At 58.5% G+C, this 14,817-nt stretch overlaps 1 protein-coding gene across 9 annotated transcripts in view; it reads left to right on the top strand.

Annotated features, from left to right (window-relative positions):
* Positions 1 to 1,071: 1,071 nt before the first annotated feature.
* Positions 1,072 to 14,817, top strand: part of CENPC (centromere protein C) — a 38,716-nt gene continuing 24,970 nt past the window's right edge. For all 9 annotated transcript variants that reach the window (XR_005660438.1, XR_003762409.2, XM_029073477.2 and 6 more), the window contains exons 1-7: positions 1,072 to 1,221; positions 4,131 to 4,177; positions 5,627 to 5,694; positions 7,944 to 8,041; positions 8,647 to 8,743; positions 11,119 to 11,437; positions 12,975 to 13,190. Coding sequence is in view for 7 of the 9 variants with exons in the window: in XM_029073477.2 (XP_028929310.1) it covers positions 1,189 to 1,221; positions 4,131 to 4,177; positions 5,627 to 5,694; positions 7,944 to 8,041; positions 8,647 to 8,743; positions 11,119 to 11,437; positions 12,975 to 13,190 (878 nt within the window). In the remaining 2 variants the exon portion in view is untranslated. The remainder of the gene's footprint in view (positions 1,222 to 4,130; positions 4,178 to 5,626; positions 5,695 to 7,943; positions 8,042 to 8,646; positions 8,744 to 11,118; positions 11,438 to 12,974; positions 13,191 to 14,817) is intronic.

The raw sequence follows: 14,817 nt of genomic DNA, 5'->3' as shown, positions 1-14,817 counted from the left end.
TTCACTTCTCTGGGCCTCAGTTCCCTCATCTGGAAAATGGGGATGAAGACTGCGCGCCTCCCGTGGGAGAACCCGATGACCCTGTATCTACCCCGGCGCTTAGTCCAGTGCTCTGCACCTAGTAAGCGCTCAATAAATATTGAATGAATGAATGAGAATGAATGAATGAACAAATACCAACATTATTATGATTATGATTATAGTTATTATTATGGTCCCTCTCTGTGCCCAAACTGTCCAAACCTGATGACCCTGTATCTACCCCAGCGCTTAGTCCAGTGCTCTGCACCTAGTAAGCGCTCAATACATATTATTGAATGAATGAATGAGAATGAATGAATGAATATCAACATTATTATGATGATGATTATTATTATGGTCCTCTCTGTGTCCAAACTGTCCATTAATGTTGGTATCTGTTAAGCGCTTCCTAGGTGCCGAGCACTGTTCTAAGCGCTGGGGTAGCCACAGGGTCATCAGGTTGTCCCACGTGGGGCTCCCAGTCTTCATCCCCATTTTCCAGATGAGGGAACTGAGGCCCAGAGAAGTGAAGTGACTCGCCCACAGTCTGACGAGTCGGGATTCGAACTCATGATCTCTGACCCCCAAAGCCCGTGCTCTTTCCACTGAGCCACGCTGCTTGGCTTAGTCCAGGGCTGTGTACAGAGTGGGCGCTCAATAAATGCCAATGAATGACTGATGATGATGACGATTTATTATTTATTTATGATTCCTAATCAAGAGGCGCGAGGCGTTGGGCGGGAAGGAGGCCCCGGCGGTGGCGCGAGGCCGCGGGGTCCGCACGGCGCCTGCGCGGGGAGGAGCGGTGGGTGGGGGGAGGGGGGGGGGTGCGAAGTCTGCACGGCGCCTGCGCAGAGGGGACGGGGTGGGAGGGGGCGCCGCGCAGCCCGCACGGCGCCTGCGCGGACCGGGGGGGGGGGCGGGGGAGAGGAAAGGGGCGGGGCCCCGCGAGCGCCGACCAATGGCCGCGCGTCCCCGCGGTGACGACACCGGCGCCCAAACGGCAGTTTTTCAAACTCGCCCGCCCCGCCCCCTCCCCTTCCCGCGCGGGGCCGGCGCGCGCCTGAGCGGGCCGGAAGTGGGGCAGGCAACGGACCGGGGCCGAGGGGCCGCCCGGAGCGGCGGACCTCAGGGAGCGTCCCCCGACCCCTCCGCCACGGCGGCGCCATGGCCGCCGCCTCCTCCTCCTCCTCCGATCTGGTCAGTGACGCGCGCGCGGGGGAGGGGAGGACGGTCTCGCCCCTTGGAGGGGCCGCCCGCGAGACCCGCGCCCGAGACGGGTTGCGCATGCGCGCTGCGCCCGAAGGCGGGCTGCGCAGGCGCGCGCGCGCGCGCGGGGGGAAGGGACGGGAGGGCGGTCTCGCGCCCAGTGGGGCCGCCCGCGAGACCCGCGCCCCAGGACGGGCTGCGCATGCGCGCGGCGCCCCCTGGGGGCCGGAGCCGGGCGGGATCCCCCTTCCCGCCCTTCCCGCCCTTCCCGCTCCATCCGCCTCCATCCGCCTCCATCCCGCCCCATCCCGGGCTGCGACGTCACCCCCCGGTGGTCCTCACCCCCTCCTCCATCCCCGGGACCCCCTGGAAGGCACCTAGGCATTCATTCGGATCGATTGAGCGCGTACCGTGTGCAGAGCACTGAACTAAGCGCTGGGAAAGAACAGTTGGGCAACAGAATTCATTCATTCATTCATTCCATAGTATTTATTGAGCGCCTACTCTGTGCAGAGCACCGGACTGAGCGCTTGGAACGGACAGATCGGCCACAGAGAGAGCCGGTCCCTGCCCTTTGACAGTCTAACTGGGGGGGAGACAGACGAGAACAATGGCAATAAATATTCATTCATTCAGTCATATTGATTGAGCGCATACTATGTGCAGAGCACTCTGGACTGACTTGCCTGGAAAGAACAGTTCGGCAACAGAATTCATTCAGTCATATTGACTGAGCACTTGGTGCAGAGCACTCTGGACTAAGCGCTTGGAAAGAACAGTTCGGCGACAGAATTCATTCATTCAGTGTACTGCTGGAGCGCTTACTATGTGCAGAGCACTCTGGATTAAGCGCTTGGAAAGAACAGTTCGGCAACAGAGACAATTCAGTCGTATTGACTGAGCGCTTACTGTGTGCAGAGCACTCTGGACTAAGCGCTTGGAAAGAACAGTCTGCCAACAGAATTCATTCAGTCGTATTGACTGAGCGCTTACTATGTGTAAAGCACTCTGTACTGACTGCTTGGAAAGAACAGTTCGGCAACAGAGAGTTCATTCAGTCATACTGATTGAGTGCTTACTGTGTGCCGAGCACTCTGGACTGAGCGCTTGGAAAGTACAGTTGGGCAACAGAGAATACATTGTCGTACTGATTGAGCGCTTACTGTGTGCAGAGCACTCTGGACTAAGCGCTTGGAAAGAACAGTTTGGCGACAGAGACCGTTCAGTCGTATTGACTGAGCGCTTACTGTGTGCAGAGCACTCCGGACTAAGCGCTTGGAAAGAACAGTTCGGCGACAGAATTCATTCATTCGGTCGTACTGATGGAGCGCTTACTATGTGCAGAGCACTCCGGACTAAGCGCTTGGAAAGAACAGTTCGGCGACAGAGACAGTTCATTCAGTCGTATTGACTGAGCGCTTACGCTGTGCAGAACACTGAACTGAGCGCTTGGAATGGCCAGTTCGACCAAAGATAGAGACCATCAAGGGGGAGACGGCCAACAAAACAAGTAGGAATCAATACCATCAAAATAGGTAAAGAGAATCATAGACAGCTGCACATCCTTAATAAAATCCATAGAATGATAAATTATGGGGCCGCGCTGCCACTGAGCGCTTACTGCGTGCAGAGTATCGTCGTCCTCATCTTGGTCATCTTCGTGAGAAGCGGCGTGGCGCAGTGGAAAGAGCACGGGCTTTGGAGACAGAGGTCGTGAGTTCGAATCCCGGCTCTGCCACTCGTCAGCTGTGTGACGGTGGGCGAGTCACTTCACTTCTCTGGGCCTCCGTTACCTCATCTGTAAAATGGGCATTAAGACCGGGAGCCCCACGTGGGACGGCCTGATCGCCCCGGGTCTACCCCTGGCGCTTAGAACGGTGCTCTGCACGTAGTAAGCGCTTAACGGATACCAGCGTTATCATCATCGTCATCAGTGGTATTTATTGAGTGCTTACTATGTGGCGAGCACTGTGTGAAGCACCCGGGAGAGTAGAGTACAGGCTTTCCCTGCCCACTTTAATGATATAGCGGGTAGAGCGCAGGCCTGGGAGTCGGAAGGTCATGGGTTCTGATGCCGACTCTGCCCCTTGTCTGCTGTGTTACCTTGGGTGGGTCACTCTGCTCCTCTGGGCCTCAGTGACCTCATCTGTAAAATGGGGATCGAGAGAGGCTGCCCAACCCTGCTTTCTTGTATCCACCCCAGCGCTTGATACGGTGCCTGGCACGTAGAAAGCGATGAACAGATACCACTATCGTTATTATTATGGTGATGCGCTCGGACCTGTGACTTTGGGACAGTTCGTTCATTCGTTCAAAAGTATTTCTTGAGCGCTTACTATGTGCGGAGCACCGGACTAAGCGCTTGGAATGGACAGATCGGCCACAGATGGAGACGGTCCCCGCCGTTCGACGGGCTCACGGTCTGATCGGGGGAGACGGACGGACGAGGACGATGGCGATAGATAGAATCGAGGGGACAGTTGAATACTCACCCCACCCTCAACCCCACAGCACTTAACGTACACATCTTTAAATTACATATTATAAATGGATATTGATGTCTCTCCCTCTTATCGATAAACTTCCCGGGAACAGGGAATGTGACTGCCCACCCCGTTGTAGTCTACTCTCCCAGACGCTTAATACAGTATACTCGCCACAAAGTAAGCACTCACTCAGTAAATGCCACCGATGATGACGATGATGCTCTGCCCACGGTAAGCGCTCAGCACCTTACTCCGCAGTGCCCAGGTTTAGATGCGGTCCGGCTTGAGACTTAAATGCATTGTGTTAAATCATTGAAACTATTACATTTAAATAATCGAATTCAAATGTAATTATTTAAATTAAATCAATTTAACGTGCGCCAACCTGACTGCGTCATTTTTCCTGTCTCGCAGAATCACCTGAAAAATTCATATCGAACAAGATTTTGTCACACTAGAAGGTAATTTAAGTTTTTCAAAAAAGTGACTCATTGAGTTTCATCCCCTGGAAGACTGTGATTGCCCAAAGGCGTAAGCGTGCTCAAACACCAGCGTGTCTAAGCGTGCAGGGAGTCCCGTGATACGTGAAGACCGCGCGGCTACCCGGGGAATGCCAGGTTTCCTTTGGACTTAACCAGTCAGGGGTCGGGCGAGAGGTTTTTTTGTTTTTTAAGTTGCTCCCTAGCAAGGAGAGTGGGAAACTTTGGCGGGCCCAGCCTGGAAGTCAGGCCGCGAACCGTTCCGGTGGAAGAAGGGGTCGTTTCGGGCCCATCTTCGTCGTCTGTGAACGGAGGCTACGGCTCTCTCCAGTTCTTGTCTCTGCTGGGCCGGCGCAGCGGCTCCGACCCCGGCTTCCCAGGCGAGAAGTGGAATTGATTTCATTTAATTCCATGGCGGCGTTCGTTAAGCGCTTACTCCGTGCCGAGGACTGTTCTGAGCGCTGGGGGGGAGATACAGGGTGATCAGATTGTCCCACAAGGGGCTCAGAGTCTTAATCCCCATTTTAAAGATGGAGGTAACTGAGGCCCAGAGAAGTGAAGTGACTCGCCCGAAGTCATACAGCTCACAAGCGGGCGAGCCGGGATTAGAACCCGTGACCTCTGACTCCCGAGCCTGGGCTCTTTCCACTGAGCCACGCTGCTTCTCCCAATTCCCGCAGTTGACTTCAGCTTCCCTTTACCTCATTTACGCTGGCTTTTTTTCCCCCTTTTTGTTAAGCACCTTACTGTACTAATGTTGGTATTTGTTAAGCGCTTACTAGGCGCAGAGCGCCGTTCTAAGCGCTGGGGTCGACACAGGGGAATCGGGTCGTCCCGCGTGGGGCTCCCGGTCTTCATCCCCATTTTCCAGATGAGGTGACTGAGGCCCAGAGAAGTGAAGCGACTCGCCCACGGCCACGCGGCTGACGGGCGGCGGAGCCGGGATTCGAACCCACGACCTCCGACTCCAAAGCCCGGGCTCTTTCCACCGAGCCACGCTACTATGCGCCAGGCCCCGTACTAAGCAGCGGGGCAGATACAAGCTAATCAGGTTGGACACCGTCGCAGTCCCATACGGGGCTCACGGTCTCTGTCCCCATTTTACAGATGAGGTCCAGAGAACTTGGCCCAAGTTACACAGCGGGCAGGTGACAGAGGCGGGATTAGAACCCGGGTCCCGGGACTCCCGGGCTCTATCCGTCGGGCCTCGCCGCCCCTCGGGCCCGTCCGGAGTCGTATCTCTCGCCGACCCTCCGACTCCGTCTCCTGCTTCTGGTCACCGTGTCCTGAGCACCGCCTCCTGTGGGCCAAGGGATTCCTAAATGTGCCCCTTAGCCGGGAAGCCAGGCGATCATTTAAGTGATTTCTGCGCTCCCTGGAGAAGAAAAACCAAGCTAGCATTTCTCCTCTTCTCGTCTTCCCTATTACCAGGTCACCTAAGATCAACGTGAAGCCAGGCCAGAATATATTGGAAACTTTACAGAATTGTTTCGAGGAAAGTAAGTCTGCCTCTCTGCTGTGAATTGAAGTACGTGAGCTGGCAAATGACAGGAATCTGTGTTTCCTTTTTAGGTATTTTTTTTTTTTAAATCTGTATGGTGTTTAAGCACTCACTACGTGCCGGGCACCGTACTAAGCTCTGGCGTAGATACAGGCTAAACCGTTGTACGCCATCCATGACGCACCCGGGGCTCCCAGCCTTCACATCCATTTTACAGACGCGATAACGGGGGCGTAAAGAGATGAGGTGGCCCGCCCAGGGTCGCACAGCCGACGGGTGGCGGAGCCGGGATGGGAACCCGGGTCCCACTGACTCCCAGGCCCGTGCTCTATCCGCCGAGCCAGGCTGCTTCCTCTTTTTTCGGTTGTTTATGTCGTTTAAAGAGTCGTTCCGAGCTATGCCCTCGCCGGGGAGAAGGGGGCAACGACCTCTGAAGCCGTTTTAGAGCCGAAAGGGACACCCCCTTCGGGAACACAGACGGCGGCTCTGGACCTCGGCCGGTTTTACGGGATCCGCGTTGTCCCCGACGGGGAGCAGGGTCACATCTGCTGCGTGTGCCCAGCCCGGGCTCTCTAGCGGGGGCACGAGAGAGAGAGAGAGAGAGAAAAGCGGGGGTGGGATGGGGGGGCGGGCGTGAATCCATCCGCCCGAGCCTTCCTTTGGAGGCCCAGGAAACAGGCGTCTCGTGCCCGTCGGGGTGACCGTGCGCCGTCTGCTAGTCCATCCCGCTCTTCAAGAGAGCTCCGGTGGGAAACTCTCCGTCCGAAATCTCTGAGCCCTCCAAGGGTTTGGCCAACTCCTCCAAGGAGAAGGCCAACCGGCGTCGGATATGGAAGTTTCCTCGGGACATTCTCCGTCGACAGTTGTTAGACCAGAGGAGTTGTGGAGCGGAGCCTTGGGGCGGGCCGGCCGGGGACCCGCCCTCTCTTCTCGAAGCCCCCCTACCCCCTCCTTAATAGTAGTAATGTTGGTATCTGTTAAGCGCCTACTCCGGGCAAAGCACTCTTCTAAGCGCCGGCGGGGGATACGAGGCCATCGGGTTGTCCCACGTGGGGCTCACGGTCTTCATCCCCATTTTACAGATGAGGCGGCGGGCCCAGAGAAGTGAAGTGACTTGCCCAAAGCCACTGGCAAGCGGCGCAGCCGGGATGAGAACCCGTAACCTCGGACTCCCAAGCCCGGGCTCTTTCCGCTGAGCCACGCCGTAGCGAGAATAGTGATATTTAAGCGCTTACTAGGCACCGAGCCCCGGAGGAGATTCGGGCCAGTGTGGTCGCACACAGTCCCTGTCCCACAAGGGGCTCGGAGTCCAAGGGAGAAGGCGAACGGGCATTTCGTCCCTATTGGACAGATGAGGAAACTGAGGCACCTCTGGATCCCCTCCGAAATTCAGGTTCCGGGGGGGGGGGGATCCGCACGCACCCGAGTGAGGTGGACGGCCCTGGGTCTAGGCCCGAGCACGTGGGGCTCGGCTTGAGCGGCTCTTTTCCTCTCACGTACCTAATTTCCTCACTGGGACGGGGCGAGTCAGGAGACCCGGGTCCTCCCCGAGGGACAGAGGGAAGAATCGTCCGTCTCCAGAGCGGCCTCTCTGACGCTGTCTTCTGGCCCGTCTCCCTCCCCTTTTTCTCCACTCTCCCCTAGAGTTCTGATTATTTTCAGCCCCAGAGCTTAGCGCGTCCCCTCGGTGCGCAATCTGAACTTCAAACTGGCAGTTCAGCTTGCAGCTTCCGGGCTCAGGCGCCTACTCGTCCGAGAGGTAATTTGGAATCGGTTCGGAGTGGTTCCGTGCCGAGCCCCCTCAGGATTCCCGCGGCGGTGGGCCGGCCGACGTCTCGGGGGGCGGCGGGGGTAGGGGCCCGCGTGGCCTGGAGATCAGAGGACGCGGGCGGGTGTCGAGGAGGGCGACTCCTCCCCGAAGGCACGGGAGAGAGAGCAGCTCCTCAGGCGACCTGCTCTCTTTCCTCCGCCTCCCGTCCCTCACGTTTCCGGGTGTTTGACGACCTCTCGTCCCCCCTCACTTCCAGCTAGCTCTGCGGAACTTGTCCGGCTCCCCTCCCTCCCATCCTCAACTCTGGAAACGCGTAGTCCGATTTCACCCGAGTACGAGAACCCATTTCAGTTTGGCGCTGGACGTCGGCCGCCGTCGGCCCCCGCTGCCTCTCTGCCGATAGTGAGGGCCGTACGTCCGGGCGGCGAGAGAGATTTCCGGTTTACGGACGAGCGTTTTTTCCTCTTCCTTTTCAGGTCGCGGCTGGGATCCGAGCTTAGAGTCTTCGAGTCCGGCGGTTTCCCCGGGTCCCACGGGTTTAGAAGATGTCCGCTATTTGTCCCCAGGCAAGGAGGCAAGTCGAGGGGAGGGCCGACCCGGATTGTGACGTGTGCAGTTCTCCGTCGGATTTTCACGTGCCCTAGTGACGGTCACTGCTGGTTTTAGTTAATTGTTACGGATGTTGGGATGGCAGCCAAATCGATTATGAATTTCGTTAATTCTTACAGATGTTGGGGTGGCAGGCTAAAACCGGCTCAGGCAATGATCTAAATTCTCTTTTGCCGACTTCTTAAACCAGTTATAAACAAACGCACTTTCCCCTCCACTTTCTCATTCTCATTTTTCTAGAGTTAATCCAACGGTAAGACGGTTAACGTTTGGGGGACGGGGGCATTTTCACCGTCAGCGTTCTGTAAAATCCTCTCCTTTCGATCGCTTAAAATATCGATTTGGGTTTTTTTAAAAAAAGACTAGAGATTATTCCTTCTGACCGCTTAAAATATCGATTTGAGTTTTTTTAAAAAAGAGTAGAGATCATCGATATCATCTGTTGAGCTCTTAGCGGGTGCGGAGCGCCGCGCTAAGCAATAGAGCCGTGCTGATTCGCAGTCGACAACTGTTTGAAAGCGGTCGTCATTAACTGTTCCGTTTTCTCTTCTCTACCCTGCCGCGTGTCAGGCGTCCCCCGTTCAACCGGCCCAGATCCGTTCTCCGGAGGAGAGCAGCAGCTCCATCCTCGCCTCCCCTCGGGCAGCCGGAGAGATCGGCGATTCAGGTGGGTGCCGTTACCGTCCCGGGGTCGATTCCGGAATTGGAAAACGGAAATAATCCCGTTCGAGATGACGGGATCCGTCGGTCGGTGGCGTTTTCTAGCGCTTAGTTGGGAGAGCACAGCACAACGGGATCAGCGGACACGGTCCCCGCCCGGAACGAGCTTGCAGTCTAGGGGGGAGCCGAGATCGCCGTTATCTCCGACTGAGAATGAACCGTCAAGGGACTCTTAAAAAATTAAAAGATGCAATTTGGAAATTGTATCTTTCGGCCGTAAGACGGTGTGCTTGTCGTGGGCGGGGACTGCGTCCACCAGTTCTCTTGTCTTGTACTCTCCCGAGTGCTTAGAGCAGTGCTCTGCACGTAGTAAGTGCTCAATAAATGCCACCCGTTGATTGATTCCTATGTGTCTGACGCCGTACCAGGCGCCGGGATAGCCGCAAGTCACTTCGCTTCTCTGGGCCTCAGTTCCCTCATCTGGAAAACGGGGATGAAGACTGGGAGCCTCACGTGGGACGACCCGATGAGAACGATGATCTGCCCCCGCGCTTAGAACGGTGCCCTGCGCGTAGTAAGCGCTTAACAGATACCAACATTATTGCACTTGTCTGTGCCTCAGTTCGCTCATCCGTAAAACGGGGATTAACCGTGAGTCTCACGTGGGACGACCCGACGACCCCGTATCTCCCCCAGCGCTCGGAACAGCGCTCTGCACGTAGTAAGCGCTGAACAGATACCACCATTATTACAGGATAATCAGGTTGGGTGCGGTTCGTGGCCCAGATGGGGCTCACAGTCGGAATCCACACTTTTCAGATGAGAAGTTAAGCGACTTGCCCAGGGCCCCGCGGCGGTCAGGTCGAGGGGTCGGGATTGGAGCTGAGGTCCTCTGGCTGCCAGACCCGTGCTCCCTCCCCTTGGGCGAGTTGCATGACTTCCCCGTGCCTCCGTCTCCTCATCTGTAGAATGGCCCTGTTACGTCGTATCCTCCCAAGCGCTTAGTACAGCGCTCCGTACACAGTGAGCGCTCAGTAGATGTGTCGACTGGGGAGGCAAATGCCTCTCCTCCCTCCTCCTCGGACAGGGAGGCCTGTGTGGGACAGAGCCTGGGTCCGACCTAATCACCGTGTCTCCGGCACGGCGTTGGGCGCGTGAGCAAGCACTTGACAAATGCCACGGTCTCTGAAAGAGCTTCCGGGCCACAGGTGCAGTAGGGAACGTAGCTTTGTCTTCTTCCATTCATTCAGGCCTATCTGTTGAACGCCTACTATGTGCAGAGCACTGTCCTGAGCGCTCGGAAAGTACAACCGAGCGATAGAGAGAGACGGTCCTTGCCCACAGCGGGCTCGCGGTCTGGAATGGGGGAGATGGACATCAGAACAAGTGAGCGGGCATCAAGAGCATCGGTGTAAATAAATAAAATAATAGATATGCGTATACACGTCAACGTACGTAAACAGGCGTGGCTGTACGTAGAATCGTAGATCTATACGCATCAAAATAACAGGCACCGTTATAAATAAATAGAATTACAGATACGTACGTGTACACACGAGTGCCCTAGGGCGGGGAGTGGGGTGGAGCGAAGGGAGCGAGTCGGGGTGATGGGGAGGGGAAACTGAGGAAAGGGGGGATTTAGTCGGGGAAGGCCTCTTGGAGGAGGTGAGCCTTCAGTAGGGCTTCGGAAAAGGGAAGTGTGGTTGGCGAATAATGTGTTTCTTAAGCCCTTACTATGTGCCACGCACCGGGGTGGATATAAGGTCGTCAGGTTGGCCCGCATGGGGACGGGTCTCAATCTCCGTCTTACGGATGAGGTGACCGAGGCACAGAGAAGTCGAGTGGCTTGCCCAGGGTCACGCGGCAGAGAGCCGGAGCCGGGATTAGAACCCGCGCCCTCCGACTCCCAAACCCGGGCTCTTTCCGCTGTGTCACGCTGCTCTGCTTGTCGTAGCCGGGGGTGTCTTCACCTGCTCTACTGGAAGAAAAAGTACGGCGTCCGCTCGGAATTGGAAATGAGCCAGCGGGGTTTATTTCAAATATAGATCGGTCGTATTTACTGAGTGCTGACTGTGTGATGAGCACTGTACTAAGCGCCGAGGAGAGTACGGTACACCGGAATTAGCAGACGTGTCCCCCGCCCGTGGGGAGGCGAGAGCTCACTGCGGTCAGGGCGCCGTATTAAATGGTCGAGAGGATACCGCACGGCAGAGTTAACGGGGAAGCTTTCGGAGGGGAGAGGAGCTTACGGCGAAATAAAAATGCTTTAATGGGCTCGGCGTAGGGCTCTTTGCTCCGAAGCGTAAGCGACCTTCTCGCGTCGACCCTGTCGCGGTCTTGTTTTTATCCCGACCGTTGAATCGCAACCGTTATTTCTGTCAGTTCGGACTCCTGAAACTCATGGGGGATCTCCGGTCCCCGCGACGGTCAGTGCGAAGAGTACGCCGGCTTTCGGCGGTACCTCCGAGAGCCCCGAGAAAGCCGCCGAGGTCCCCCGGGGCGCCGAAGACTTTTACTTGGCGGTCGGCCCCCTCGATCTCCTGATCGAGGAGGAGGAGGAGGAGGAGGAGGAGGAGGAGGAGGCGGCGTTACCGTCGAAAACGACCTCACCCGTTCACTCGCGCGAGAGGATTCGTCCCCCGGTGGGTTCAGCCGACCGGCGGCCTCCCAGTCCCGCCGTCGAGCTCAAATCCAAAAAGAGGTAACTGTCGTCTTTTCGGGCGATGCCCGTCTCTGGGAATCATCTCAATCCTGTGCCTGAAACGGTCCGACGGTGTCATCGCGGAGGAGGACGGGGGCGGGTGACCCGAGGGCGCGCGGAACCCTGCGGCGGGCACCGCCGGCGGCGTCCTCTGCGGCGGGGACCGGCGGGCGTGCGGGTGCCTGACGGTCTCCTCCGGCCGGGCTCCGCGCGCAGAGGGAAAACACGAGGCGGAACCGAGCGGGCCGGGGGCGTGAGCGGCCGCGGCCCCGGGCGCCCGCTCGCGTCACACAGTGAAGGAAAACATCCGTGACCCACCCGGTTAGCTCGTCTCGATCCCGGCGCTCAGAGCGGTGCCGGACACGTAGCGAGCGCCGAACGAGCCCCGAAATGGGAGTGGGCTGGCAGGAAGAGACGGTGAGCTGCCCTTGGGAGATAGCGATCGTCATAACAGAGGCGTCCGTGAAGCGCTTAGTACGTGCCGAGCGCTGTACCGAGCGCCGGAGCAGATAGGTCGCCTGGGTCGGACGCGGTCCCCCGCCCCCGTGAGATTCCCAGTCCGAGTAGGAAGGAGTCACGCCGCGGACGAGTGGCGGGGCCGCGATCGAAACCGGGTCCCCTGACTCTCCCTCGAGGCCAGGCCCCCGTTCTTTTCACTGGGCCACTCCGCCCTGTCTGTGGGTCGGGCTTGGTTTTGGAGAGACGGCGCGGCTCAGTGGAGAGAGCCCGGGCTTTGGAGCCGGGGGTCACGGGTTCGAATCCCGCCTCTGCCACCCGTCGGCCGTGTGACCGCGGGCGAGCCGCTTGGCTCCTCTGGGCCTCGGTTCCCTCATCTGGAAAACGGGGATTAGGACCGTGAGCCCCACGCGATTCCCCTGTGTCTACCCCGGCGCTTAGGACAGTGCCCTGCACGTAGAAAGCGCTGAACAAATAGCGACGTTATTATTATTATCGTTGTTAAACCCTGCCGCTGTCCCGAAGAGGTCAGAGCCCAGCAAGAGACAGGATGGGAGGCACGGGGGGCTGTACTGGGAGCAGAGATGGGTGGAGGGTTGACTCGGGAAGAGCATTTTGACATATCGATAATGGCGGTACCTGTGAGGCGCTTACTACGCGTCAGGCTCCGTACCGAGCGGAGGAGCGGTTCCAGGCGGCTGGGGTCGGACGCGGGCCCGGTCCCGCGGGGGGCTCCCGGTCTCGATCCCCGTTTGAGGGGACCGAGGCCCGGAGAAGTCGAGCGACTCGCCCGAGGTCAGATGGCCGACGGGGGGGCGGAGTCGGGATCGGAACCCGTGACCTCCTGGCTCCCAGGCCCGGGCTCTACCCGCTACCCGGGGATTATCTGCCGAATCCGCCTCTCCGGCGTAAGGTACGGTCCGCACAACCGGAGCGAGCCACGGCGCCAGACGGGTCCGGCGGGACGCGGGAGCCGGCGGGGCGGGGGCTCTCGGCAGCAGAGCGAGAGGCGACCCCGGCACCGAATCGAGGGCCCGCCGCAAACCCTGGCATTGGGGTATTTTCTCTTCCTTCCACCCAGGTTGAACTTTAACGGAAAAGCGGCGGCGTCTGTGGGGAAGGAAGCAGGAATTAGAATCGAAAGGCCGGAGAATTCGCAGAAAAAGGAAAGCGCGGTTGCCCCCGAAGAGAGCGCCCGAGGGTCGGTGTCTCACACTCCGAAGAACGAACCGAAAAGCAAGGGGAAGGTTTCGTCCATTTTCCTAGATGCCGTCAAAGTAGGGAACGACAGACCCGGGTAAGTCGCGACTAGGCGGAGAACGAACCAGCCGGCTCGCGGGTCTCTGGGGCCGTGCGGTCCGTCGACGGACTGAGCGCGGGCCGCGTTCGGGCCGCGGTGCTGTTTTGGGGGAAGTGAGGTCCGTCGGGGTTGGTCGACACGTCCCTCGTCCCCGTGTCTCCCTTAGCTCGGGGTGGTCGTGGGTTCGGATCCCGGCTCCGCCCCCTTGTCAGCTGCGTGGCTGTGGACGGGTCACTTAACTTCCCCGGGCCTCGGGTTCCCTCGACTGGAAGACCGGGAGCCTCACGTGGGACGACCCGATGACCCCGTATCTCCCCCAGGGGAGGGCGCGGCTCTAGTGGAACCAGCCCGGGCTTGGGAGTCAGGGGTCGTGAGTTCGACTCCCGGCTCTGCCACTTGTCAGCTGTGTGACGGTGGGCCGGTCGCTTCGCTTCTCTGGGCCTCGGTCCCCTCGTCTGTAAAATGGGGATTAAAAGTGTGCGAGCCCCACCTGGGGCAGCCCGATGACCCCGTCATCTCCCCCGGCGCTTAGAACGGTGCCCGGCGCCTAGTGAGCGCTTAACAAGCACCGACGTTGTTATCATTATTATTAGAACGGCGCTCGGCACATAGTGAGCGCTTAACAAATACCCACGTTATTAGTGTCGTTGCCAACGCTGCTCCGTTGTACTCTCTCTCAAGCGCTTAACTCTGTCTCCACCGAGTGCCCAGTAGATAACCGGTACCGTCGAGGGGTGGATCGATCAGGGGAGTCGTAACGGTATCTCGTAAGCCCCTCGCGGGAAGGGTCTCGTCTCCCGACCCTCCTGCACCGCTCCTCCCTTGGCGCTCAGTAGATATCGCCGACCGATCGACCGTCAGTTGCATCCCGCCAAGAGTTCACTCTTTCGGATGCGGACAGGTCACTTTTTCGCATTCGATTCTTTGGGATCTAAAGGAAAGAGTGTGATGGGTAGAATGTTTGGGTGTAAAGAGCCTCGAATCCTAGTCCTTGCCCGCGGAACCCGAATTCAAGGAGAACGGACGGTGAAGCGCGTTCTGACGAGCTTAGGGAAGCGGCGCGGCTCAGCGGAAAGAGCCCGGGCTCGGGAGTCGGAGGTCGTGGGTTCGGATCCCGGCTCCGCCACCTGTCGGCTGGGCGACCGGGGGCGAGTCGCTCCGCCGCCCCGCGCCTCGGTTCCCTCGTGTGTAAAACGGGGATGAAGACCGGGAGCCCCACGGGAGACGACCCGATGACCCCGTATCTCCCCGGGCGCTCAGAACGGCGCTCGACAGGTGCCGACCTTATCATCAGCAGCATTAATGACGGCGCCGGTAAGGGTCGCCCGCTTACGCTTTGACCCTCCATCCTCCTGAGAGGGGCCGGTTGTTGCCAGGTAGGAGGGTGCCGGCCACGCTGGGTCTGAAGCAACGGCCCCTGTGGCGGAGTGCCCCGCAGCGGCTTCCCCGCCCTCTCCGTTCCTCTCGGAAATGATTCGGTTCCAGTAGCCCCTCGGTGTGGGACTCCCACGGGGGTGACGGCATTTGCCGCGGTCAGCGTAGCGGCCGCGGTCGTGCTATTTACCGCGCGCCTCGCTCAGTGCCTGGGGAAGTCCGGTAGAGGCCAAAGGGAAGTTCCCCGACC

The sequence above is a fragment of the Ornithorhynchus anatinus genome, chromosome 10 (assembly GCF_004115215.2).
Source record: "Ornithorhynchus anatinus isolate Pmale09 chromosome 10, mOrnAna1.pri.v4, whole genome shotgun sequence".
In the NCBI taxonomy this organism is placed as follows: domain Eukaryota; kingdom Metazoa; phylum Chordata; class Mammalia; order Monotremata; family Ornithorhynchidae; genus Ornithorhynchus; species Ornithorhynchus anatinus.
The sequence above is the reverse complement of the archived record's forward strand: the minus strand, read 5'-3'. Positions and strand labels throughout refer to the sequence as shown.